Raw genomic sequence first — 27,749 nt, forward strand, 5'->3', positions numbered from 1 at the left:
AGCAGGACAGCAACATGCAAGGCAACTGGCAGAGCAACCACGACAACGGCACAGCTCGGGAGGGGAACGCCAAGGGGGCTCGACAGAAGTAGCAGCATCAAAATCAACTGGCTACAGGAACAACGTCTACGCTACAGCATCAGCAACACGCCGGCCAGCAGGAAGCAATGCAGGCTACACAGCAAAACGACGGCGACAGGGATGGCGAGCCCACGGCGGCGCGGCGAGGAGAGGAGGGAGACCTACAGGCGGGCGGCGAGGACGGGAGCCAGGGCGACGTCGAGCATCGGCGAGCACGACAGCGACCTAGGGGACGGCGGCGAGCTGCTGGCGCGCAGGGACGCTGGCGGGGAGCTGCTGCAGGCGGGCACTGACAGGGGCTCGCGCGGGAGACGGGCGACGGGGAGAGGCCATGGCGAGCGGGGCCGGCAGGGCGCGGCGACCGGTGCGGGCGGCGCGGCGACCTTGACGGGAAGGCCTGGAGGCGAGGGACGAGGCGGGGCCTCCAGCGGTTGAGGAAGAGGCGGCGCGCGGGCACGACAGGGCGGCGCGGGCAGGACGGCGCGGCGACGCTGCTGCGGCGGCTCGGGCGCCTCAGGGCTGCATCGCGAGCACGGGCACGCGGGGAGGCCAGCGAGGCCAGGCGGCGCGACGAGGCAGAGGGGACTCGCGCCTGGCTGCCATGGACACAGACACGGGAGGAGCTCGGGGAAGGAAGAGGCGGCGGCAGGGAAGGAGCTCGGCCCTGGCGTGGGAAGGGGCTCCTCGGGCAGAGGGTCCATGGGGGCGCAGGGAGGACGAGAGAGGCACGAGACGGGGGCGAGCATGACGCTAGGGTTGGAGGGGGCCTGGGCCTTGGTCAGGGTCCTCTCCTATTGGGTTTTTTCTTTTTTTTAAAACAGAGAACACCACAAAAGAAAAGGATTTAACAAAATAAAAGAAATACTTTTTTTGACTCCTTTAAAACATACCCCAACTATAAAACCAATTGGGCATTTTTTTAAAAGGACTAAAATAAAACCTTTTGAAGAAATAAAATTAAAACCCGTTTACAAAAGAATAAAAATCGAACCCCTTTTAAGAATTAAATAAAACCTCTTTATTTAAAGAATAAATAAAAACCTTTTAAAAGAGAAAATAAAATGGGAGGGTTTTAAAATAAAACAAACGGAGAAATAAAATAAAAACCTAAGGGTTGCCCCTACATTTAATAAAAGGGCTTTTATTAAAAAGAAGAAGACGCACCCTTTTGAATAGGGGTTTAAACAAATACTTTAGCAAAACCACAAAAAAGAAATGAGAGAGGAGAGAAGGGGAGAAGGTTTAGGTCGGCGGTGCAACAGGGTTTAGCGGTGGCTCTCACGCACCCGCTCTCAACACGCCAACAAACGACGTCACACTCACAAGCTCTAACACCCAACAACACGGCAACAAGCAACACCGACAAAACACCGATGATATGATGCCATGCATGATGCGATGATGCAAACTAAATGACGATGCAACAAACGAAAAAATAACCACACGACGGAAACGGAAAGAAAGGGGGATCTTCTGGGGCGTCGGCATCGGGCTGTCACATGATGGACCAACACGGCAGCCAATACCTCCTTCTCGTCATCGGACGACGAATCGTCGGAGTCGCAAAAGAAATTGTGAAAAAAGAACTCATCGGCAGAGTCCATTTTGTACCTTGGCAAACTGTCGAACAACTTGCGGACGTCGACGAAGAAGATGGTCGGCGAAGGGAGTCGTGACGCGCACGGACTAGCTAGCTGCCCTGCCGATGTCCCACGAGCGTGCCGGTGAGGATCTGACCGGGCGGCGAGGCGGCTCCCCGATGGGCTCTGTGGTGGGGGGCGCGGGAATGGGAAGCAGTTGGCTCCCCGGCGGCAAGACAGCGGCGGCGACGTGGGAGTGGGGCGGCGTTGCTGGGCGGATGTGGAGGCGCCGACAGCTGGCAGAGTCGCCGAAAAAATGGGCGGCGGCGGCAACAAAGGAGGTGGGGCGAGGGTTGGATGTGGGAAGGCCAATGTGCCTCCGACCAACGGGTCCGGAGGAAGAGAAGGCGAGCGTGCGCGCGTCTGTCGTCTGTCCGCGCCGAAGCAAATCCGGCTCAAAAATGGACCGGGAATGGGTCGTCCGCGGACGAAAATCGGACGCGCGTTCGTTTGGGTCGGCGCGTTGGACCCGTTGGACCCAAACGGACGACGGTGGGCGAAATGGGTAGCCCCATTGAAATTGCTCTAACATACTCATTTTTGTTTGAAATTACTTATCACATAAATGAATAAAAATGATTGTATCTAGAACTAAAATATATTTAGGGCCTGTTTGGTTTCAAATAAGTCACCAACTTATAAGTTCAAAAGTGCAAAAAATGACTTATTTTACCAAACAGACCCAACTTATAAGTCACCCCAACTTATAAGTCATAAGTTGCTCCACCCCAACTTAAAACTTATAAGTCATCCACTTTTGCATGGTCAGGTGACTTATAAGTCAGATGACAACCAAACAGACGTGACTTATAAGTCACTGGTTTTAAGTCACCTGATTTATTGAAACCAAACAGGGCCTTAAATACATCTACTTTTATAACAAGTATTTTTAGGATACATGCTTGCAAATCCGGACAAAAAACAGTCAACCATAGTGAACCATCGTGAATGAATAGGTCGATAAGTCCCACTCCCATTTCGCCATACCCTCCTTTTTTGAGTAAAATAGTGTATGTGGACAAATTTTCAGATGTATGTACCTACACATGTTTGCTTATCCTTTTATTTTTTAGATCATGATATTGTCTATACATGTGAACATTAAAGATCTTGTCACACGTTTCGTATGGTATGTAAGAGAAACAACCTGTACGTCTACGTGTGGACAAAATAGGTAGCGCCCACACATTCAGCCTCCTGCCTCGCGGTCCGCACGCCCACCTCCCATCTCGCGGTCACGCACGCCCGGCGTCCCACCTCGCGGCCCCGCGTGCCAGGCGTCCAACAAAACTGGAGCGGGTTCTCCGCGTGATGGTCACCACGCGTCCTCACCCCAAACCTGTCCAAACCATCTTCTATGTTTGTTTAACTATAGTTGTCATAGTTGTTGAACTGCAGTTGCCATGTCTGGACAACTACAGTTGCCATCTCAGGTCAAGTGCAGTTGTCATTTATGAACAACTACAGTTGTTGCCATGTATGGCCAACTGCAGCCACCATGACTTTTCACTTGTAGTTGTCATGCCTGGTCTACTACAGTTGTCATGATTTAAAAACTACGGGACTTGCCACCTACTAGCACTAGGCAGTTGCCATGTAATACTGGAAAGACAATGCAAAATAATATTTTCGGGTATACTGGGAGTTTTCATATGCTTCTAAGCACGCTAGGCAGATGCCACATAAACACTGTAAAAAAAACATGGCAAATAATATATCTGGGTAGGAAAGAGAGTTGTCATATGCTTACAAGCACACTAGACAGTTGCCTTGTACCACTAAAAAATGACAACTGACAGTTTGGGATAAAGCGAGAGTTGCGGAAGGAATGAAAAGAGGAGACGAGTGGCGATCGTACGGGTGTGTGGACGCGACGACAGTTTCACCGCACGTCAGGGTGGCAATCGGAAGCTCTGCGTACGTGAAACAGACGTGTGGACGAACTAATAAACGTCCACACATCAGTCCCTTTCTAGGTGCATACAAAATCTGCCAAATCGTGTCAGGATTCGTGCATACTTGAATGGTGTGTGGGCGAGTTGCAAAACGTCCACGTGTGGGCGTTTTTTTTTTAATGCTTGTGGCAACGCTTGACTACAAGATAAGAGGACACGTCCAAGTGGATCCCACCCCCGCTTCTACCCTACCCCACCCGTCACTAGCCGAGCAGAGCAGCGGCAGGAGACTGACCGGTAGTTGTGCCGCGCCTGCGTCGCGGAGCGCCCACTTCGTGCATAAAAAACCCTTCTCTGTTCCATTTGCAATACTACAATACTCCGTCCCCAGAGAGACACGCAAGACCGTTCGGGTTTCCGCACGGTCAAACAAGAAGGCGCCGCCCCCGGAAAATCTCCCAGCACTCCCCGGCTGAAGCGTGAGCGAGCGACCGGCGGCGGAGCATGGAGGCCAGGTACGCGGAGCTGCGACGCGCGGTGGAGGAGACGGCGGTGGTGGACGCGCACGCGCACAACCTCGTCGACACGGCGTCCTCCTTCCCCTTCCTCCGCTGCTTCTCCGAGGCCGACGGCGACGCGCTCGCCTTCGCTCCCCACTCCCTCTCCTTCAAGGTACTACTGTACTACGGTGACTAACTGACTGACCGCACGCACCCAAGCTTACACCTCACGCCGCTGCTATGCTCGTCCACGGTCCACTCCCCGGCCGGCCATCCTCGACCGCGCCGTCTTGCTTACATCCTGCTCGAGATCGCAACATTTTCTTTTTCCAAAGTAAGATAGCACTGACATTTACAACGCCATCCTTTAGTCTAGTGTGTATGTGTTTGCCCCTCCCTCTGTTGCTGCCTGCTGGGGAGTGGAGTGTGTGTGCTAGTTTGTGTCGGCCATAGAGTTAGGTGTGCTATCAGGGTCCTATACATGTTGGCGGGTTGATTTACAAATGTGTGCTCTTAAGTTTTGTCTAAGATAAATTGAGCTTTTTGAAGATTGGCCCATATCAACATAAGACCTTACGTTCTTGTGTGGTGGGTAAGATGTTGTCAATGATCATGCAGGGCTGGTATGGACATCACAGTTCCGTAAATCAGGAACTAAATTATGGTGCCATTAAAACATGAAGGAAAATAAGGAAATGTATGATTCTAGTTGTTAATGTTATATTTGCTTTCCAATCTTAGTTTTTTTTTCTTTTTTTGCAATTTTTTTCAATCTGGTTTGGTCACGCTAGATCATACACTATTCGCGTAGACGATGTGGCGTATGTAAGAAATGCACATGAATATACCATGCACGTGTTTAAAAATACATAAATATGTTAGCTATATATTAATCACATGATTAATTTAGAGAAACTATATTTTTTACATTAGAAACACATACACATAGAAACTATCATTAGACATACTTAAGTACAAACAACAAAATTATATTTAAGTGGCGTATCATATGTTTTTTCTTCTAAAACCGTGGGATGTCATAAGATTAAGAAAAAATATAATTCAAGCATAACTGGTTGGTTTTGGAGGGCACAGATGAAAATGAGTCCATATTTATTGTCTATGCTACCATGTTTGATCCGTTAGTTATTACTGACCGGGGGTATCGGCAGAATATGCGGATGAATGAGTTTGTCTTTTTCCTTTAACTGGTGGCACGGCGGAGATCGCCAGCTTTATGCCTGCTTGGCCAATCGCCATTGTATGGTGGGGCGCAGTAGGCCTTTTGCCCCGTCTCTTTGCCCTGCTGTGAGGTCCATTCCATGGATGGGCGTGTGTGCTTTTAATGGCACGCTGCTGGACCCATGGGAGGTGCTGGGGCTATTTGGCATGGCTCTTGCTTCTGAGCTTAAGATGTTCATGCCATCATGTGATGTGGGTTATTTCTTCAGTGCTCTGTCTACCTCTTATGCACCAGTAATTTTTCTGTGGTTCCAATTTCCAAATGCTTGCAATGGGAGTGCTGCTCTTTTGTCTATAAATAGGAATAATGTGCCAGTTGCTTGTTCCATAGCTATTGCATGGTATCCAAGGATAGATTTTCAGCAACTCATGACATCCTTGCAATATCATTCAATGCAGAGAAGCCTCAAGGACATCGCCGCCTTGTACGGCTGTGAAGCCTCACTTGAGAAGGTGGAAGAGTTCAGGAAGTCCCAAGGGCTGTCGTCTATCGGTTCGAAATGCTTCCAAGCTGCCAATATATCCACCATCCTCGTGGACGACGGCATAGCATTTGATAAAATGCTAGAGCTGGAAGCCCACAAGGAATTTGTTCCCACAGTCGGCAGAGTTCTGAGAATCGAATGGCTGGCGGAAACAATTATTAATGATGTGAGCCTCTCTCTGTACTCAACGATAAAATCTTTTTTTGGGGCCACCCTTGCAATAACTAGATTCTAATAATGGTAAATGACATTTAAGAATATTTTCTGTACGAATTAGTTGCCCACATTTTCTCCACAAAAAGATGTTGCCCACCGTTCATCATCTACCAGCACAATGGTTGATTTACATGACATTGTGAGCCTGAAATAACAGAATAACTAGGGTAGTTAAATATCCATGTTTGATTCATTTCTATGTTGGCGTACTCCCTTTGCAGCTAAAGATTATGATGAGCTACTGATGAAATTACTTACTGCTTTCAGGATTCATTCAGTGGATCAAGCTGGACGTTGGACTCATTCACTGAAACTTTTGAGGCTAAGCTCAAATCATATCCTCCAGATTTTTTATTTGGGACAAAGTGGAAGTTTTTTTTTCTCTTTTTGTTCTTTCAACTACATGGATATCCTTGACCAAGTTCTCACAGTTGCCAGTAAAGTTGTTGGGTTGAAAAGCATTGCTGCATACAGAAGTGGCTTAGAGATTGATCCATGTGTTAGCAAGACAGATGCAGAGGATGGTCTTCGTCAGCTGCAGAGATGGTACGTAGTAGCATGTGTTTGTTTTTGTGTGTGTGACCGTTGATGTTGATGGAAAGACCAGACCAGGTATACGTACGCACAGACTTGTATCTTAGGCGTAGTCATGCCACACCTGGCGACGCGTGTGTCGCTTTGGCCGGCACGTAGATTTTGTCTGCGTAACTACGACATTGACGTGTCCGGCCGGCCTCTCCAGGCTCCGACCGAGATGACGTGATCGATAATGTCATGTGACTCAGCATGCGCATGTTTTTCAAACAGAATCTTTGTAGACATATGATACAGTATGATATATTCTCTTTGTTTAAAAATATTCATCGTAGGAATAAATGTATCTAAATGTATTTCAATTTAAATATATTTATACAACAAATAAGTTTAAACGAAGGGAGTACTTACCGCTCCTTCCCTTTTTAAATATAAAATTTTAAAGGTTTTTAAAATATAGATTTATTGATTTTTTTATATGTAGTCATTTAGTAAAATTCTTAAAAAGATTTATATTTGCAAACGGAATATATTTCAGTTGTTGTCTTTAGTCTTATTAAGGTGTGGTAGTTTGGAAGGTGTAGCTTTCATATAACTGTGTGCACGCAACGGCACTCACCGGGAGACTTCTTTTGCCTTGTGGCGTGTTTTTTTTACGCTGAGAATTATGTTAACTTAGAGTATCTACGACTGGATATTGCAAATATGATCTTTAAACGTTTATGGACGCTTCGATCAGTGACTGGGCGTGTCTTTTATTTATTCATATGTGTGGTCATAGTTTTTATTTTCTTCCTTGTATGTCCGGTCACTTGCACGTGATTGATGAAGAGGAAAAGAATGAATAAATAAAAGAAAAAGGTAGTTCGGAGTAGGGCCGCGTCCTATGTGGCGGACTGACCGGCCACGTTCGGATGCGTCCGCGAACTCTTATATCCTCCCCATATTTGAGATGTATATGAGGGTTCGCAGACAGTCCGGACATATAAGAACGATATGAGGGGTCCAATTTGATCACTTTTTTTCTTTTTTTTCTCGTATTCGGTCACTGACCAGGCGCGTTCGTGGACGTGTAAGGGGTCATTTGAAAGGTCCAGCTATAGATACTCTTACAAATGTTCTCATGCATCAACCGACCCCGACGAAAATGTGTGTGAGCCTCGGGATCATAAATCATAGGGAGCTCTACGTGTTGCCTATTCTCTTCTTCACTGCCCCTATATACGTGCATGGCCCGATCACCACATGTTGTTGAGACCGCAATGCCTCATGTGGACTTCAGTTTCATCTCCTAAAACTACCCATAATAAGAAGTAACATAGAGTAGTACTTTCTCTGTCTGAGTTTACATGGCATGCGCGTGATTTTAGGTTGAAAATTTAACTAGCTAAATATATATCATATGTGATGAAAAATATATGTTTAGAAACTACATCCGCTTAAGAATCTAATGGTATATTTTTTGTGACATATAACGGATGTTTAGTTAGTCAAATCAATGACCTAGAACCACACGCATGTTTTGCAAACTAAGACGGGGCGTAACATACATATGCTATCAATCCAAGTTACTACTTTCATAGTGAGTAGTAATATTGAACCTTTTATTTATTATTAGCTTATAGACTCATCTTGTCTTGATATGTGTGATGTTACTCATAGTATGAGTAACTAGCTATGTTACTCAATTTCTCTTTCTGCTCATGAATTAGCTGTCACAACATATTATTCGATAGGGTGACATCTATGTTACTACATACTCCCTCCTTTTCGGTTTATAGGGCTCGTCTAAAAAAATAGATTTTTATTATATTAGGCTTAATTTTTAGTATAAATGAGTCAAAGTATTTTGAGTCTCACATTGTATTTAATTCATAGAGATAAGAGGAAGGAATTAGTGGCTATGCATGCATCTTTCCTACATGCATCATGCAAGTCCAATGAGAGGGAGAGTGCTACATTTATTGCTTCGGAAATCAAATTTGTGAGAAATATTTCACTGGCTAGTTAAAACTAGTGCCATCCACTCACAATTCATCTTGGTTGATGGGATTTTAGATTTGAGCCCTATACACCGGAAAAGAGGGAGTATATTACTCCCATTATGGGTAGTCTAAGTCGTTGAGAAGGTTGTGGTTATGGTGAATGTTGCCAACGAGAAAGCGAGGTGAACAGCAGGGGCGGCTCATGTATGGTGGACGGTCATGTTCTCATGCAACTAAGATGTCGTCTAGTACGTGGTCGATTGATCCTCATCTGATATAGTGGATGATGGATATCGATCGGTTGGGATGGGATGCCGCGTCCAACAAGCTGGTACGACTTGGTGGAGGAGGGCGATAGCCGATCAATTGCAGTAGGGTAGTGATGGGGTCATCAACTAGTGGTAGGATCATGGATCGGACATCCAGGGCCCACCTAGGGCCCCGCATGGTCATTAAAATCTCAGGACTACATATGCATTCACATGTACACATGGATCCTGTAGGATCGAAAGTATGTCTAGAGGGGGGTGATTAGACTACTTGACAAGATAAAAACTTAGCCTTTTTCCAATTTTAGCTGTGGGCCAGTTTTACAAATTATAACTAGTCAAGCACACCCTACATATGCACATCTAAGAGTATAGCAGCGGAAAGTAAGACATGCAAATATAAAGTAGAGGGTAAGGTAGGGAGATCAAACGCAAAGGTTGACACAACGATTTTTGGCATGGTTCCGATAGGTGGCGCTATCGTGCGCCCATGTTAGTGGAGACTTCAACCCATAGAGAGTAATGACTGCGTGCGTCCACGCACGACTCCACCCACAAGGGGTCCACGAAGAAGCGGCCTTGTCTATTCCACCACGGCTTTCGTCCACACAGGACTAGCCTCACTCACGGTAGATCTTCACGAAGTAGGCGATCTCCTTGCCCTTACAAACATCTTAGTTCAACTACACAACACGAAGTAGGAGGCTCCCAAGCAACACCTAACCAATCTAGGAGGCACCACCCTCCAAAAGGTAATAGATGCGGTAGAATGATGAACTCCTTGATCTTGTGCTTCTAAAGATAGTCTCCTCAACACTCGATCACTCTCTCCTAGATTTGGCAGGGGTAGGAGAGATTGATCTTGTGGAAAGCAACTTGGGAAGGCTAGAAATCAAGGTTCAAATGGTTGGAATGGATCTCTTGATCTCAACACATGAGTAGGTGGTTCTCTTTTAGAAAAAATGAATCCGGAAAGTGTAAGTGTGTCCTGAGTGCTTCCTCTTGAACAAGAAGTAGGTGGAGGGGTATATATAGGCATCCCCCAAAATCTAACCATTAAAACATTATTGCCCAACTCGGTGACACCGAAAAGAATCTCACTGGTATCGAGTTGCACTAAATGTGGCAACTTTTGAATTCTCGGTGGTACCGATACGATGACCTAGACTGGTTTCCAAATCTCGGTGAGACCGTTTTCAAACTCAAAAATCCGATTATTGAAATCTTCTCAACAGAAAGTTGGTCACTGAATCTCGGTGGCACCCATGTGAAAGTTGGTGGTACCGAGATGGTAGGGTTTGGCATAGGATGTGTGTGGCACCCTGATTCGAAGAACCGGATTACCAGTGTTTCCAACTCAGAGATCATGTCTTCTGGAAACACTCAACAACTAGGAACAGAACTGAGCTGACTTTATTGATAGCATAAGGATACAAGCACATATTTTACAATGATAGTGAGGCCAAAGGCACCCTTGGTGCTACAACAGTATCTACATTATTTATAAAAAAAGTGAGGCCTCGAGACTACTAAGTACTTCTACGACGTAGCAGAATATAGCGGCAACTCCATACACAGGGACACTGTTGTGGACACTTCCTAGTACGGACCATCAGGACCTCCGTCCTCGGCTTCTCCTGCATCTGGCATGATACGCCAGGTGAGTACTTGGAATGTACTCGCAAGCTCACAATAACCAAGTAATGCAGCAAACAATAGCATGGCAACAAGTTATAAATAATACCACTGGCTATACCGATTATCAACTTACTCATGCCCGGGGTTGTCTCACAACCACCGGGATACTCATCAAGCATCTCCACTCATTTGAAGAGTTCTTCCATCATTACTAATATTAACATGGTTGACCATCTACTGAGGTCTGGTCGGGCTGTCCATTACCGTGGACTTGGCTATTCGAATAGGTTTGACACTCTGCAGAGGTTGCACACTTTACCCACACCATGGAGCACTAACCTCGTGATCCCATTCGGGTGGACCAGCATTGCTCCAACGGAACTTGCCTGACCCGTGACTCTCTCATCGTACCACTGGCAATCATTCTCCCCCGGAGTCTTGCCCTGGGTGGCCCTGTGTCCTCATGACACCTGCCACTGTCGTGGCCAAACTGAACTGTCCCAACCAGGGACGGGCCCAATACAACTCAACTGGGCTCACAGGGTTATCACCGCCTATCGGGCCAAGGTAGCACGCATGCATAACCCTCCCTCTTTGGAGGTAGCGGTGAAAGATCACGCGACCAGCTCAAGTCACGGCCGTCCCATATCGGCAATATGTGGATGTACGGTTATGCCCGGACAGTTGACTCTAGATCAACCACTAAGTTATTGCAAACATAGTTATTTATAACAGTAAGCACATATTTATATTTGATAATTTATTATGCATTTATGTGTAGCAAATATGTGAGAATAATGCATGAAAAGAATATGCTATGCTATGCAATACTACACCACATGGATATACTAGCTTGCCTTATTCATTGGGGTTGTTCAAACACTCCTGGTCTTCAAAGTTTCCTTTGAAATATATTTGAAATAGCAAAAGAAAATAAAAATTCATATAACACCTTTTATTAATCAGAAGTTATATGAGTGTAAGAAAAATACCAAACTTTACCAGAAAATAGAGGGGATCAGTACCAACTCAATGCAAAAAACAATCAAGTGATTTGGACTTAAGAACAAAAAGATATAAATGGTCAAAGTTGTTGGTCAATTATGAAAATAAATAAAAAGAAAAAGAACCTGACAGAGGCCATGTCGAAGACGTAAAGTGGAGGGGCGCCTCCACTTACCGCTTCGGCCGCGGGCCTCAGCCACTGGCAGGTGGGGCCTGCCTCTTTTAAACAAAGAGAGGAAGGAGGAGACAGGGACGTGGTGGCTCTCCGGCAACGGTCGCCGGCGCTGGAGACGACGACGATGCCTGGGAAAAGGAGGAATGGAAGGCTGGTCTACGACGAACACGCACGTACCCGCGGCGCGACGAGAGATGGACAAACGGCGTCGTCCCCTTCTTCCCCGGCGGCGGCGGCTTCGTGTGGTCATCGGAGACAGTGGTTCTGGCGGAGATTGGCTCGGGCGAGGGGTCGAGGAGCACCAGGGGGAAGCCCTGAGCTCGATGGTGTGGTTGGAAGGGCTCTCGGGAGGGTGGTTGGAGCTGGCGACAGAGGGGCTGGAAGCGGCGGAGCTCCGACGATGACTCGAGGCCAGAGGGCCTCTTGGCCTTGGCTTGCTCTTTGGGAGGCCAATTGGAGGCTGCTGGAGGGGGATGGAGAGCTCGAAGGGGTCGGGGCGACCCTTAAATAGGCCGGCGACGAGCTCGGCCGATCTCTCCTGAAGCAACAAGGATAAGCTCGACCACTCGAGCAGGGGGGGTGAGCTGGCCGTCACTGAGCGACCTGAGGTGATGGAGGAGGGCAGAGCATCGATGGGACGCTTCCTACGCCATTAAGGACTCGCGGACGACCATAGTGGCCGGAGCCGACTGTTCGGTCCGCGGAGGAGCTTGGCAGGGAGCGGCGGCGACCTTCTCCGGCGACCCAGGGCCTTCTAGAGGTGCCACGCGGCTGCCAGGAACGCCCTCGACACCACGGACAAGGAGGGGGCAGTGAATGACGGCACGAGCGGCTCGGCTGCCACACGGACTGCACAGAGCGCGCGCTATGGCATGCTGATACGTCTCAAACGTATCTATAATTTTTGATGTTTTCACGCTGTTATCTTGCCTTCTTTGTATGTTTTATGTATTTTTTTATATCTTTTTGGGACTAACTTATTAATTCAGTGCCAAGTGCGAGTTCCTATTTTTTCCGTGTTTTTGACTCTTTTCGGATCTGATTTTGGAACGGAGTCCAAACGGAAGAAAAAACCCCGAAATGATTTTTTCCCAAACGGAAGAAGTCCACGGGGCTTTTGGGCCAAGCCAGGTGGGCTCCAGGGAGCCCACAAGCCCCCACTCAGCCACCAGGGGGGAGGCGGTGGTGGGCAGGCTTGTGGCCTCCCTGGCCGCCCCTGACCTAGGTCTTTGGCCTATAAGTTCCCAAATATTCCGCAAAAAATCAGGGGAGCCTCGAAAATACTTTTCCGCCGCCGCAAGCTTCCGTTTCCGCGAGATGTCATCTGGAGACCCTTCCCGGCACCCTGCCGGAGGGGACTTTGGAGTTGGAGGGCTTCTTCATCATCATCATCGCCCCTCCAATGACTCGTGAGTAGTTCACTTCAGACCTACGGGTCCGTAGTTAGTAGCTAGATGGCTTCTTCTCTCTCTTGGATCTTCAATACAAAGTTCTCCATGATCTTCATGGAGATCTATCCGATGTAATCTTCTTTGGCGGTGTGTTTGTCGAGATCCGATTAATTGTGGACTTGTGATCAGATTATCTATGATATATATTTGAGTCTTTGCTGATTTCTTATATGCATGATTTGATATCCTTGTAAGTCTCTCCGAGTCTTGAGTTTTGTTTCGCCAACTAGATCTATGATTCTTGCAGTGGGAGAAGTGCTTGGTTTTGGGTTCTGCCATGTGGTGACCTTTCCTAGTGACAGTAGGGGCAGCAAGGCACACATCAAGTAGTTGCCATCAAGGGTAAAAAGATGGGGGTTTTATCATTGGTTTGAGATTATCCCTCTACATCATGTCATCTTGCTTAAGGCGTTACTCTGTTCTTATGGACTTAATACACTAGATGCATGCTCGATAGCAGTCGACGTGTGGAGTAATAGTAGTAGATGCAGAAAGTATCGGTCTACTTGTTTCGGACGTGATGCCTATAGAAATAATCATTGCATAGATATCGTCACGACTCTGCACAGTTCAATCAATTGCTCGACAGTAATTTGTTCACCCACTGTCTACTTGCTTTCATGAGAGAAGCCACTAGTAAACCCCACCGTCTACTTGCTTTCATGAGAGAAGCCACTAGTAAACACTACGGCCCCCAGGTCTATTCACATCCATCGTTTACACCTCGCTTTTACTTTGCTTTGTTACTTTGTTGCTTTCAGTTCTCACTTGGCAAACAATCTATAAGGGATTGACAACCCCTTCACAGTTTCACTTGCCAATGCAGATCCACACAGGGTAATGACTGGCATTTCAGATTTTATGAAAGCACTTTCCTGTCTGATCTTTTTAAGATCTCAAGTATATACATCTTCCTTCTACACAATTTTAGCTTTGGAGATAAAGACCTTGACTTGCGGAAGTGCAATCCTCTACATCTCCGTGCTATTCTTGAGGATGAAAGATTCGCTAAGTGCCAACTGGTCCTTTTACATGCTTCTTATCCATATTCTAAGGAAGCATCCTATCTTGCATCTGTTTACTCTCAGGTTGGAGGCTCGTCTTCATGCAATTATTCACCCATTCTGTTTTAAGTTAAGTTAATGATCACAAACAATCCACAAACAGGTCTATCTTGATTTTGGTTTGGCGATTCCAAAACTTAGTGTTCAAGGAATGGTGTCATCACTTAAGAGCTTCTGGAGCTAGCTCCCATAAACAAGGTACATATCCGTCGTTTGGATAATTGCTTCTATAAAATCTGAAGAAGTTATTAATAATATGAAAACATATTTTGCTTTTCCATGGTGCAGAAAAACTGAACTAATTAATATTCTCCCACAACTCAATAACGTATTATCCTCCATTGTGCCATCACATGTACATTTTTGCCATAGTCCTCCTTCCAGTGACAAAGATTGCTAATGTGGACACTGACGCTCAATATTACTGATGCAGTTTACTGATAAGACTTAGTAGCATTATAATATTACAAAATAATAAATTGAGATGGATATAATCGTATTTTTTCATATGTTCATTTGGAGGCCCTCAATATTCATAGAGAATCAATAGTCAAAGTTTAGAAAGTTTGACTGCACATATCCCAAAATGTCACTTTCTTTACTGGAAGGAGACTACTAGACACAGAGATTACTGCAGTAAAACATATGGTCCATGTTCTTGAATGGAAAAGTAGCACACATGGTCCAGGATCCAGGTCCGAGCAGTATTCGGTGCTTAGTATAGATTACTGTTGGCTTTTGATATTCGATGTTTGAGAATCTCTCGCTTATTTTTGTCTTGCAATGCATCTGATTTACTATCTTGTCTGAAATAGTTACTCTTAAGTTTCCTTTCTAATAGCACTCTTGATGTATGTCTCATTGTCAGTCACATATGTTCATTCTCATCTTCTGTTGCTTCTGGAGATACTATGTGCATGATGTTTTTATTTGTTAACTGTTAACCATTGGCAGGTCATGTTTAGTTCAGATGGATACGCTTTTCCGGAGACATACTATCTAGGTACAATAATCAGTTTTAACTCTTTCATAAGATGATGAAAGATCATTGTAAGTCAGTACAAATGTTAGTTATATTATCATAAATTAAGTAGGTCAAATAGTATCCTCTCATGGTAGGAAAACAAACTTTTGGGCCAATAGAAAATACAAAAAACAGAAAGATTTGGCACAGGATCTAGACCTTCAGATATACCACCTCTGTTCCAAAATACTACTCCCTTCGTCCCATAATATAAGACGCTTTTTAACACTACACTAGTGTCGAAAAACGTCTTACATTATGGGACGGGGGGGAGTACATGATTTCCTAAAAAGTGTACACTCAAACCTTTTCTATCTTTGACAACTAATTAACAAAAGGTTGTTCAGATTTGTTTGGTAACAACTGTGACGTTAGATTTGTCATGAAAAAATAATTTCAAAATATTTTTTACTAACATAAGTATATGAAAAATAGCGTCAAAGTTACGTATTTTGTAGTGGAGGGAGTATATAAATAAGTAGTGCAGACAAGGAAAGTTATCCAAAAACCACACAAGAGTGTCCATTTAGTTGTTGATTTTAAGTGATAATACATGGTTTGTACTGATTTGCAGGTTCAAGAAGGGCACGTGATGTTGTTTTACCATGTCCTATCAGCTGCATGTGAAGATGGTGATCTTAGCATTCAGGAAGCTATTGATGCAGTTGAGGACATCTTTAGAAGAAATGCATCGGATCTATACAAGTTGAACGTTGCCAATGGGTCAACTCACCAGAAAACTATGATAGCTGACAGTAGGATAGCATCATCTTGTGTTGAACAAGATGTCCTCTTTGTTCGCATCGTCTGGAATGATGCTTCAGGTCAACATAGATGCCGCGTAAGCACATCTTTCCAAGCACATGCTGCATTGTTTACATTGTGTGATGTAGTTTTCTCACTGATCATTTCTCTTCTTTTTTATTGACAAAAAATTCTCTTTAGAAAATTGTCTTAAATAAATTACCAACTAGACACAATAGTTAACATGAACTTTGTTTGAAGATTACCTACAAGTTGTTTCGTTTCAATAGATGGTCAACTTAGCACGTATAAAACTACTGATAATTGCATGGTGTTGACTGTGTTGACGGTCAGCTTACCCACCTGAACAACGGCATTGTTTTTAGAATTGCTAATGCCAAATCCAATTTTGAGAAAATAGAACTTCACTTTCAGGTTGTCCCAGCCGGAAGGTTTTATGAGATTGCAAGGAATAAGGGTGTCGGCCTGACTTTTGCATCAATGGGAATGACTTCCTTTTCTGATGGCCCAGCTGATGGGACAAACCTTACTGGTGTAGGAGAGATCAGGCTTATGCCAGATATGTCAACGCTTTTGAGACTACCATGGTAAAGTTAATTCATTTAACGTTTTCTCTGTACTTTGTATCGAACCACCCCTTAGAATCCCATAACTTAGGATCGTATATGAATAGTTTCTTGTTTGTTAACAGCAGGTCAATTCTCTGAACTTATTAAGGCATCATTGAACTAATGATAGTTTACTCACATTGCAAGGTCAACACGTGAGGAAATGGTGATAGCTGACATGCAAATTAGGCCTGGAGAAGCCTGGGAATACTGTCCTAGATATGCCTTAAGAAAAGTCACAAAAGTTCTGCTGGATGAATTCAATGTGGTAAGAATAATCCCAGAATGTTGCCTACATGACTCTGAGAAGATCATTTTCGTCTCATGAGTTCTTTCTGTGCACTTGTTTTTTGTATTTATGCTTAGTTGTTTGTTCTTTGTAGACAATGAAGGCAGGTTTCGAGAATGAATTTTATCTGCGGAGAAAATTAGTAAGGTAGCTTTTTCCCGACTCTCCAAAATAAATTATGATAAAGGCCATGTTGTTCTGTATGTGACCCAAATCAGAAAACTCTACAGTGAGGGGCATGAGCGTTGGGTTCCATATGATAATAGCAGTTACTGCTCAACCTCATCATTTGATGGTGCCTCATCTATACTACAAGAAGTGTATTCTTCTCTTAAAACGGCAAATATTGTGGTTGAGCAGGTAAGACTTTATTTTACCACCAAAAAGATGTCAAAACTCGTGATGTTATATATCAAACTGTTTACCTTTTTGATTGTATGTCATGATTTAGTGATTGATCATTTTTTCTATGTTTACATTCACTTTCTTGCTCAACAAAATATAAAAGCTGCATGCCGAAGCTGGGAAAGGGCAGTTCGAGGTTGCCTTAAAGTATGTGATGTGCACTCTTGCTGCTGACAATTTGATATATGCTCGCGAGATTATTAAATCTGTTGCTCGAAAGCACGGGTTGATAGCAACATTTCTTCCAAAGTAAGCCAATGGATCTACAGTCTGTTTTTTCATTAGCATGCTCTATAGTTTGAATTGTATTGTGTACACTGCTTTGTGTTAACAGCAAATCAGAACACCAGAGAGTGTGTCCAGGCAACATTACTGGCTTGTAAAAGAATTGACTTTTTACTTAGAAGCTTAAGAGAACTGAAATGAGCTGCGGTTGATCAAATAATACTTCTATTTGCTGATATCCCTATGTTATACTCTGATGCATTATGCAAATATCAGGTTTTAGCAATACAAATGTGTGATTTGAAAACATAAAATATTGCCAATAAGTGAAACTTGCCTTTCTGGTGCCTGATGCTTTATTCTGCTGGACACAGACCTGACCTGAATGATATTGGATCGGGTTCCCATGTGCATCTGAGTTTATGGAAGAATGAGCAGAATGTTTTTATGGGATCAAATGAATATAGCCACTATGGAATGTCAAAAGTTGGAGAACGGTTCCTTGCTGGAGTATACCGTCACCTTCCATCAATCTTGGCATTTACTGCTCCTCACCCTAACAGGTAACATCTTCCTGAAAAGCTTCGAAGAATACATGTTAATTCGATAATAGCTTTGATAACTGATTTTGGTATTTGTTTTTTTGCATAAACTCTCTGATGTCAGCGTATTTTTTATTATCTAGAATCTGGATAACACAGTTTTCTACTTGTTGGAAAAATGCCAGAACATCAAAGTAACCATTTTAACAATCATTATTATTGGTTTCTCTATATGTAGCTATGATCGAATTCAACCAAATACATGGAGTGGAGCTTACCTATGCTGGGGAAAAGAAAACCGGGAGGCTCCATTGAGAACCGCATGCCCACCTGGTGTGCCTCTCGACATGGTCAGCAACTTCGAAATTAAATCATTTGATGGGTGCGCAAATCCGCACTTGGGGCTTGCTGCTATTGTCGCTGCTGGGATTGATGGACTTAGGAACGGCCTTGAGTTGCCTGAACCAATTGGTAGGAAAAAAAAACCCGTTGCTTGACCTTTTTTATATTACTCTCATGCATTACTGATACTCCCTCCGTTCCTAAATATAAGACCTTGTAGAGATACTACATACGGAGCAAAATGAATGAATCTATACTCTAAAATATGTCTATATACATCCGTATGTAGTTCATAGTGAAATCTCTAAAAGGAGTATTTGTCATGCTGCCATGGTGTCTGAAAATGCCCTAGGAACATATTGAGCATGTTCGGTGATCCTTGCAGGAACATGTACAACATGATAGAAAGTTGTCGAAAAACACAACTGAAGGTCCTGAAAATTCTGGGGAAAACTATCATGACATGGACACAATGCACATCTGTTATGCCCACATAGTGTCAAATCCAAATGAAATTCATAGCTTGATAAAAGGAAAGAGCTCAGGCTGGTACTATTCTGTCGGATTTGTCTTCTTTTTTTGTTGATCTGTGGGATGAAATTTGGAGACATGGTAGATGTTGTGTAATGTTGTGAAAGAAAGTCAGATTTCCTCATTATCGTTAAAGTTGCTAATCAATAATCTAACACATTACTATAACTTATGTGCCTAATGGATCTGGCATGCCCCTAAACATGTTATGCTATATGTCTGGATTAGATTATTTCTGCCGACTAGCTTTTGGTTTCCTCAGTGCAAATGTTACATGTGTCTTGTGTCTCTTCCAGAATCAAATCCTGCAGATTATGCTACCAAGCTCAAAAGGCTACCGCAGGACTTGCTGGAATCTGTAGAATCACTTGCTGCAGACAAAACTTTGCATGAGCTAATCGGGAATAAGCTTATTACAGCTGTTATCGCTGTACGCAAGGTTAGTACTCATAAGTTGCTCCCTCCCAAAGTGTCTTGGGAGGGGGTATTATTTTCCTTCACGTGATATAACTCGACAGATTTGTCAGAAATGAAATGAAAGCATGAGCGCGACTAACATCTTAGGTTCTATTTTATTTTTCAGGCGGAGATTGATCATTACTCGAAGAACCCTGGGGCATTTGGCGATCTCATTCACCGTTACTAAGACAGAATACTTGTTTCAAGACCACTTTCTCTGTCGCTTGGAAGGTTAAGCCGACGAATAATGTTGCCCACGAGTTACTGATCCTCATGACTGAATTTGCGTGTTTTTCAGTTAATAATAAAGTGCTTTTAGAATATGAAATCTGTCATCGGACATTCTTTTTTATCTGACGAAAAATCGAACAGAAAAGATAAGACTTGATGCCTTCGTCTCTTGCTTGAACCCCCAAAATCACATAAGTCAACCACTTAAATATAGGCTATGTCTCCTGCATATATTGAGGTAAACAAAGATGGCCTATGCGCAGGTAACAAAGGTGGTGTATGTCCTTCTGGTCTTTCCCTAGAAATATTGTAGAGAAGATGGTACGAGTAGTCATTCCACTAGGAACATGGTGGGTGATTTTGCGAATCTCACAGCTGTTTCAGGGCTTTCCACAGCAACATAAGTGGAACAGAAGTCCAATATCAAATTTCGGTAGGGTTCTGTTCAGTCAAGTAATGCTTTCAGTTTCTTGCACTGTCAAGTGAACTCCTGGCTCGAAAACATTGGCCTATACTCCCTTGTCCCCTGGGCTCTTCGGCATCCGAAGCTGAATTCTGAAAAACTAACGCTCCATGGACATATCTTTGTTTGCTGGGAAATCTGGAAAGTGCGTGACGGAAACGATGAACTCTTTACTCCCCCAGGCCCTTTGGCATTTGTGGTGGAACCATGGAAAAGTTTCTTGCATCAAACTTTGTTTGTTGGAATTATCAAAGGATCAGAACGCACACGTCTTCACAATAAACATTCAGTGCCGTCCATGCTATAGTCACTAACATCAAGAATCAAGAAAGTGGGAAGAAAGTAGGGAAGGTCCGGCTTATCCCTGGGACAAAGCACTTTGCGCAAATTATACCTTATTAGATAGCAAGAATAGACACAGCGTTCCCTTTGTACAAACCAATTTTAACCACTCTCCAAAACCTTACAAACTACTGTACTTACTTTCCCAATCTCCCCACCTTTTCTACTCACAGATTGTTTAGACACAGCTCATGTACAACGAGAACGCGACAACAGCTACAGTTTGGGTATCTAGAACTTGCCTGCGATACGGTGACCACAGATAGCGAGCTCAATCATACGCAACGGATCTATTGACAGCATCTACCACCATACTTTGCATGACTTTCCTGCTGCTGTTTCAGAATGTTCCTCTTGACAACGGATGACGAGCCTTCCTCCAGGAGACTTGGAACTTCAAGGATCTGCACGTCGGCAAAACCGAGTCTGTTTGTGATGATGCATGTAGCTAGAGGCTTGGCTACTAGAATAAAAAGCAGTCACGAAACTGAAAATGCAACTGAATTCTTCAGTTGTGTCCCCATGTGTTTGCATCTTAATAATTGTATAAAATACTTAAGAATCTAAGGTTGTGGGGCACAGTATCTCTGGGGTCTTTACCTTTAGCACAAGTTCTTCAAAACAATTCTCGACGTTTTCTCGTGTTTTTGCACTGCTCTCAAGAAACAGACATCCGGATTCTTGTGCGAAAGCAAGACCTTCTTCTCTTGTGACTGTTCTCTCATCATCCTGCAAAGATGGGACCATCAAAATTAACTGAATCTATGTCCACTTAACCCACGAGTGATTTCCCGAATTGATATGAAGTTGTGTAGAAAAAGCAATTTATATTTGGGAACAAATAGTAACAAGTTTGGAACAAAATATTCAAGAAAAACAACAATTTATGTTCAGGAAAAAATGGTACCTTATCAACTTTGTTTCCAACAAGCATTTTTATGCAGTCTTTGTTTGATGAGTTTGAGTCTATCTCCTTAGTCCATACATCACCCAAATTTGTGAAGCTCTCTCTCTTCGCGACGTCATATACTATGAATGAAATACTGTATGATATTAGACCTTAATCCACTTTAGAGCATGAAAAACATAACAAACAAATGACCATAATTCTCAAAATAATTTACCACTACAAGTTATCAGTGTTTTCCATCATGGCTTTCATATTCGCCATGACCAAATGGTTAGTAGTAGAAACTAAATCATTGAAAATTATGATCAAAGGTTCCACTAGATGTCTAATTCATACTGTGATGAAAACATCAGCAAATAGAAAAGAACTTGGCCGGTATGCACTACCACCTGTGGCCTTCTTTTATTTCGAAGAACAACCGTGAGGCACCACCGGGAGGCCAAGCCTCGAACCCAGGTGAGCTGAGCCAGCACAGAAACACTAGCATACAGAACGGCGCTCAAACAAGAGTAAATAAGATACTCTTAACTAATAAGATTGTCCATGCATAGACCTAGAAAGAAGTATCCACAAAATCATAAAAATATTTCTAGTTTGATGGAAGGGCACATCCTTGTGGTCACTAACTTCTGATAATTTTATGCATTGCAAGTAACAGAGTTGATTGGGTTCATCAATGGAGAGATCATCACTACAAAGGGAAATGCAAGAGAACAGTGTTACAGAAAAAGATGATCTATGTATTGTAACACTACGTAGCTGACCTACTGGTGAGTATATATACGGAATGATTGAATTGACCAACCTAAAAAGTTCAATGGCGTATCCCGAATATCTAATCTCCGAGTGAAAAAAATTGACATCATCTTCGAACAACAATATATATAAGTACTCGAAAACAACTAAGAACATTACTTTTACCTAGAATAATTCCTTGAGCACCTCTATAGTAAGAACTAGTGATTGTCCTAAACCTCTCCTGGCCAGCTGCAAAACAACAGAAAATGACTTGTAGAATATTTAAAATATCGTAGATACCATGATAATTTACTTTGTTTACAGATAACTAAGACACCTTCCAGTAGGACTACTATCGTGAAGAGTAGGTAATATGGTGCAGCTCTGAATAAATCTTTAGGACAGCACTGGAGTGGGGTCATAAACTCATAATATTGGAACCTCTGATGGAAATGATGTCAGGAGAAAGACATGATGGGTGCACCCCAATGATTAAGTATAACACACAAAATGGGGTTTCAAATTTGTGAACTAGAACCTCCAACAGCCATGATGATGTTAGCACAGGGCAGGGGCAACCTCAGGGAAGGACTCCCAGACAAATTATGATTATGCACAAAGAAAAATATCTTATAAATGCTCGAAGTAATGATGGCAGAGAAGGATGGGAGGGCAAGATGACTAGCAAACTTAGCCTAGGAATTTTCCATGCTTATTGTTATTCTTTTTTCTGAGATGATGTTTATTGCTATTCTTTGCTCTAGCTGGTGCTTGTAGCAACTCCTGGTAGTTTTTGACACATTAAAACATTGTTGCATCTCTGTGAGTAAATTCCAACCACTTCTTCTTGGCTCGTAAAAGTTTTGCACACATGACTACTTACTTGGAGATATGACTTATTTGTGCTAGTTCCTACTGCGAAAGAGCCCACACTTGAACAGCCGGACAATGAGAGGCAATTGTGAACTCACCAGTATCCCATATAGTCAGCTTCAGTTTCTTTCCACCAACAGTAAGAAACTTGATTTTGAAATCAACTCCTGGCAATCAATGTGGAACAAAATTATAAGACGTGTTAAGTATACACATAATACAAATGAGCATGCAATTTATAGAGTTGCATGCACAAGCACAACACCACTATGCAGTCTCGGGTCTAAAGGTAGACTAGAGTTGGCTATAATTATTTTTCTTCGAATTGTACGAGCAAGATATTGAACTAGTGAGGACATATTGTCTCTCACACAATCTTGAGTTGCATAACACAAAAGGTTCATACATAGGCCAAGGGCAACTCCAACAGCGTCCCTTTGGGTCGGCCAGGCGGACACGAACGTCCGCTTCTGCAAATGGGTCGGCGCATGCGGCCAACGCTGGCCGGACCTATTTTTGCCGGCGTGTGAAAAAAATATATAGGTGCATAATTAAACATTAAAAGCCGGCCACGAAGGCCGGCGAGAGTCCACGCGCCCACGTTACACTAATTAAACATAAAAAAAAACTAAAACTACGCGGGCAACCCTAGCCGGCGGCGGCGGAGCCGGTGAGGTCGAGCAGCGTAGGCGCAGGGCCCGACTAGGGGAACGCCGTATTCCACAGCTCAGCTGCCTGCGCCTCCGTCGTCTGTCCCGCCGGCGCAGGCTGTGCGGTGGCAGCGCAGCAGCAGACTCCTCCTCCAACTTCCGTCGTTCCTCCTCCGCCTCCTTCTCCAGCTCCATTAACCGAAGGCCTTCGGCGCGCTCCGCCCACAGGTGCTGCGCCCTCTGGTGCTCGAGGTAGGCTTGCTCCTGCTGCGGTGTCGCGCCCAGCCAGATGGGCGGCGCACTAACAAACTCATTGACGATGCCGGTCCACTGGTAGACCTCCCGCGGCTCCATGGGCTCGGGCTTCGACGGAGGTGGCACGACGCAGTCGCCGGCGGCCGACAGCGCGATGGCCTCCGCGAGCTGCTGTTGGTACACCGCCTCCTCGTCGGCCTTACGCCGCGCTTCCTCCTCGCTGTCGCGGAGAACACCTGCCAGCGCCGCCTCGTAGGCGGCCTCAGCCTCCTGGTCCTCGTCGCTGCCGACAGGCGGGGGCGACAGAGGGCCTCCTGGCTGCACTTCGCGCACGCCACGACGGCGCTGCTCCTCGTTCTCCACCGTGGACCACAACTCCCAGTTGGGGGAGTCAGCCGCGTACATTGGGTCTCGCCGCTGCTCCGTCGTCAGCAGACGCCGACGGCGGCTCACCTCCTCCGCATGCACCCACGCCGACCGCGGCACGGCCGGCACTGGGATCCTCTCCGGATCCAGATGCCAGCCGTGCGGCAACGTGACATCGGGGTAAGGGAGCGGCACACGGTGCTCCCAGTGCCACCGCGCTTGGTGCGCCGGGACGCTCACACGCTGGCGAGGCCGGTGGGAAGACGGCGACGGGGAGATGGCGCGGGGGTAGAGCGGGGCCTTGCCCTTGTTTGGGAAGCCACCGGCCATGGTGCTAGGGTTTTGGTCGCCGAGGAGGTGGCGGGATGTGGACGGGCAGGGTTCTGGAAGCAGATGGCGGAACCCACCGCACGGTCGGATTAAAAAAGGCCGGTCGCAGTCGCTGACGCGTGGGTCCGAGGATGGCGGCCGTCATAAATAATGTTGACCACGGTGGTTGGGGGCGAACACCGAGAAGGCGCGCGCGTCCGCTTCGCGTCCGCGCCGACGCATTTCAGTCCCAAATTTGGGCCGGAAATGGGTCGACGCGGACGCGGAGCGGACGTGTTTTCAAAATGGATCGGCGCGTTGGGCCATCACTTTTGTCCGTGTCGACCCAAACGGACGGCGGCGGACGAAATGGGTCGCCCCATTGGAGTTGCTCTAAGTAGTGGCGGGAAGGACATAAGGGCAGTCAGGGAGTTGGGACCATTCCCATAGACTACGTGCAATGTAAAATTGTCCAAATGACTTCTCTGAAACGGTTGCTTGAGATAGAAAATAAGGTACCGCGTAGTAAAATTCTTTAGTGCGCAATCAGGTTTTGTTGCACAAAGCATGGATCGCTTTTTTCCCCTGGCATTTAAGCATTTCTTGTAAATGGGTTGATGGGGGGGACCAACCTATTAGTGGCACATAAGACCAACTACATATGGTACATAGCGATGGAGAATAAAACTCCCAGCCCTGGCCGGCCAACGCCAACAAACAACAAGAAAGTCGAGACAATTCAGCAGAATCAAAAGCAGAGAACAGCACGGACATTATTAATTGAAACTTAAAAGGAAAAGGTTTCGTTCACCGAAATGGGCGGAAGCGGTCGGTGATGCCCTTAATCCGCTACCTACTAGGCTACTACCGCTACACTATATACTCCGAAGCAATACGCCGAGCGTACACTGAACCTCGTGCTAGTCTGGTACTGGCAAGCAGAGCGAGAGAGCGATCGGAGTGGACGTGGCGTGCTGCGGCGGTGGGGTAAGTGTAGGCTAAGAAGAGGAGGTACCGATGGTGGGCGCGATGTCGTCGTCGAGGTTGGCGGCGGCGACGAAGCTGAGGAGGAGGCTGCTCTTGCCGACGCCCGAGTCCCCGATGAGGAGGATCTTGAAGGAGCACTCGTAGCCGGCGCTGGCCCCCGGCGACACCGGCGACACCCCCATCCCCCCGCGCCGTCCCAGATTCGGCGCCGGTCGAGCCGATGGTCACAGGCGGGGAGGGGCGGAGGATTAGAAGCGGAGGGGAAGGCGGCAGCCGCCAGCCAGGTTGAGGCTGGTGCTCTCTGGCTTTGACCGGGCGAGAGGAGAGGTGGGGCGCCGCGCGACGGCTGGCCTGGTTTATGGCAGGAGCCGCGGGGCCGAGAGCTTCCGTCCGGTCCAAGTGGCGCGGGAGAAGGCGGAGGCCGGCCGCGCGAGCGCGTCTGATCGATCGATCGATCCGGCTGGAAAACGAAACGATGATGCGTGCCAGTCTGCCGGGGTATGAGTCGGGTGGTGTTTGGCTTTGTCCCTGTCTGCGCGCTGCGATCGACCCGCGAGGCGCGCTTGGGTCGGTCAGGTTGGGTCGGGTCGGGGCGGGGCGGGGCGTTTTCTGGCTCGTTGCGCTGAGCGCGACGGGGTCCCGGCCCGATCGGTGCGGAGAGGTGGGGTTCGTTTCTTGACTTGGAGTGATGAATGATGACTTTTAAACAAACCGCCACGTATGAATTTTTTTAACACACAAACGTTTATATAACATGCATACACTCATATTTATAAACATACACACGCATATCTTATTCCTATGAATGCCTTCGAGAAATTAAAGCGACATATTATCTTAAAATTTAAAATTTACAAAGTCTTGACATATCATCTTAAAATTTACAAAGTTGCGACACATCGTCTTTGATGAAAACATCTCATCCGTAGCATCGGAAAATTTAAAATAAATACAAGAAGAAATATGAGCATTATGATTTAAACGCTTGGATATCACATTCTATTTAACCAGCCTCTTCAACCATCCAACTACGTGTTGAGTGTATGATTGATGGGGCGAATAATGTTGTTGCTGCTGCAGAGATGGTACGTAGTAGCATGTGTTTGTTTTTGTGTGTGTGACCGTTGATGTTGATGGAAAGACCAGACCAGGTATACGTACGCACAGACTTGTATCTTAGGCGTAGTCATGCCACACCTGGCGACGCGTGTGTCGCTTTGGCCGGCACGTAGATTTTGTCTGCGTAACTACGACATTGACGTGTCCGGCCGGCCTCTCCAGGCTCCGACCGAGATGACGTGATCGATAATGTCATGTGACTCAGCATGCGCATGTTTTTCAAACAGAATCTTTGTAGACATATGATACAGTATGATATATTCTCTTTGTTTAAAAATATTCATCGTAGGAATAAATGTATCTAAATGTATTTCAATTTAAATATATTTATACAACAAATAAGTTTAAACGAAGGGAGTACTTACCGCTCCTTCCCTTTTTAAATATAAAATTTTAAAGGTTTTTAAAATATAGATTTATTGATTTTTTTATATGTAGTCATTTAGTAAAATTCTTAAAAAGATTTATATTTGCAAACGGAATATATTTCAGTTGTTGTCTTTAGTCTTATTAAGGTGTGGTAGTTTGGAAGGTGTAGCTTTCATATAACTGTGTGCACGCAACGGCACTCACCGGGAGACTTCTTTTGCCTTGTGGCGTGTTTTTTTTACGCTGAGAATTATGTTAACTTAGAGTATCTACGACTGGATATTGCAAATATGATCTTTAAACGTTTATGGACGCTTCGATCAGTGACTGGGCGTGTCTTTTATTTATTCATATGTGTGGTCATAGTTTTTATTTTCTTCCTTGTATGTCCGGTCACTTGCACGTGATTGATGAAGAGGAAAAGAATGAATAAATAAAAGAAAAAGGTAGTTCGGAGTAGGGCCGCGTCCTATGTGGCGGACTGACCGGCCACGTTCGGATGCGTCCGCGAACTCTTATATCCTCCCCATATTTGAGATGTATATGAGGGTTCGCAGACAGTCCGGACATATAAGAACGATATGAGGGGTCCAATTTGATCACTTTTTTTCTTTTTTTTCTCGTATTCGGTCACTGACCAGGCGCGTTCGTGGACGTGTAAGGGGTCATTTGAAAGGTCCAGCTATAGATACTCTTACAAATGTTCTCATGCATCAACCGACCCCGACGAAAATGTGTGTGAGCCTCGGGATCATAAATCATAGGGA

The 27,749-nt window shown here is 45.1% G+C and overlaps 3 protein-coding genes across 5 annotated transcripts; 2 read left to right on the forward strand and 1 right to left on the reverse strand.

Annotated features, from left to right (window-relative positions):
* The first annotated feature begins 3,966 nt into the window (after positions 1-3,966).
* On the forward strand, positions 3,967-7,976 carry LOC123398292. Its single transcript, XM_045092775.1, has 5 exons — positions 3,967-4,288; positions 5,758-6,009; positions 6,327-6,394; positions 6,489-6,605; positions 7,964-7,976. The coding sequence occupies exons 1-5, from the start codon at positions 4,121-4,123 to the stop codon at positions 7,974-7,976; spliced, it is 618 nt and encodes a 205-aa protein (XP_044948710.1). The 5' UTR covers positions 3,967-4,120.
* Positions 7,977-13,922: 5,946 nt separating this feature from the next.
* Positions 13,923-19,693, forward strand: LOC123430036 (protein fluG-like). Its single transcript, XM_045113964.1, is given in 16 exon segments — positions 13,923-13,953; positions 14,048-14,204; positions 14,284-14,344; positions 14,347-14,378; positions 15,135-15,183; positions 15,779-15,804; positions 15,806-16,045; positions 16,384-16,556; positions 16,725-16,845; positions 16,961-17,013; positions 17,097-17,226; positions 17,375-17,520; positions 17,871-18,059; positions 18,277-18,509; positions 19,208-19,350; positions 19,495-19,693. Coding segments are annotated over 16 exon segments (1,833 nt in total). The 5' UTR covers positions 13,923-13,936; the 3' UTR covers positions 19,558-19,693.
* A 749-nt stretch (positions 19,694-20,442) lies between these two features.
* LOC123430044 (ras-related protein RABC2a-like) lies at positions 20,443-25,980 on the reverse strand. Of its 3 annotated transcripts, none has more exons than XM_045113972.1 (6): positions 25,523-25,980; positions 23,026-23,094; positions 22,238-22,303; positions 21,314-21,435; positions 21,007-21,135; positions 20,443-20,810 (listed from the first exon to the last, which is right to left on the reverse strand). In XM_045113972.1, the coding sequence occupies exons 1-6, from the start codon at positions 25,674-25,676 to the stop codon at positions 20,697-20,699; spliced, it is 654 nt and encodes a 217-aa protein (XP_044969907.1). In that variant the 5' UTR covers positions 25,677-25,980; the 3' UTR covers positions 20,443-20,696. The 3 variants fall into 3 exon arrangements, with proteins under 3 accessions (XP_044969907.1, XP_044969911.1, XP_044969914.1); XM_045113976.1 differs by having other exon boundaries at positions 20,716-20,832; XM_045113979.1 differs by having other exon boundaries at positions 20,777-20,869.
* Between the last annotated feature and the right edge of the window lie 1,769 nt (positions 25,981-27,749).

Source organism: Hordeum vulgare, chromosome 1H (assembly GCF_904849725.1).
Source record: "Hordeum vulgare subsp. vulgare chromosome 1H, MorexV3_pseudomolecules_assembly, whole genome shotgun sequence".
In the NCBI taxonomy this organism is placed as follows: domain Eukaryota; kingdom Viridiplantae; phylum Streptophyta; class Magnoliopsida; order Poales; family Poaceae; genus Hordeum; species Hordeum vulgare.

Bases quoted from the DNA above. Each gene is read 5' to 3' on its own strand.
- LOC123398292 (XM_045092775.1), top strand. From the start codon at position 4,121: ATGGAGGCCAGGTACGCGGAGCTGCGACGCGCGGTGGAGGAGACGGCG. The intron at 4,289-5,757 runs GTACTACTGTAC...CATTCAATGCAG, and splicing joins CCCACTCCCTCTCCTTCAAG to AGAAGCCTCAAGGACATCGC. The intron at 6,010-6,326 runs GTGAGCCTCTCT...TACTGCTTTCAG, and splicing joins CGGAAACAATTATTAATGAT to GATTCATTCAGTGGATCAAG.
- LOC123430044 (XM_045113972.1), bottom strand. From the start codon at position 25,676: ATGGGGGTGTCGCCGGTGTCGCCGGGGGCCAGCGCCGGCTACGAGTGC. The intron at 22,304-23,025 runs GTGAGTTCACAA...GTTGTTTTGCAG, and splicing joins GCTGACTATATGGGATACTG to CTGGCCAGGAGAGGTTTAGG. The intron at 21,136-21,313 runs GTACCATTTTTT...CCATCTTTGCAG, and splicing joins TTGGAAACAAAGTTGATAAG to GATGATGAGAGAACAGTCAC.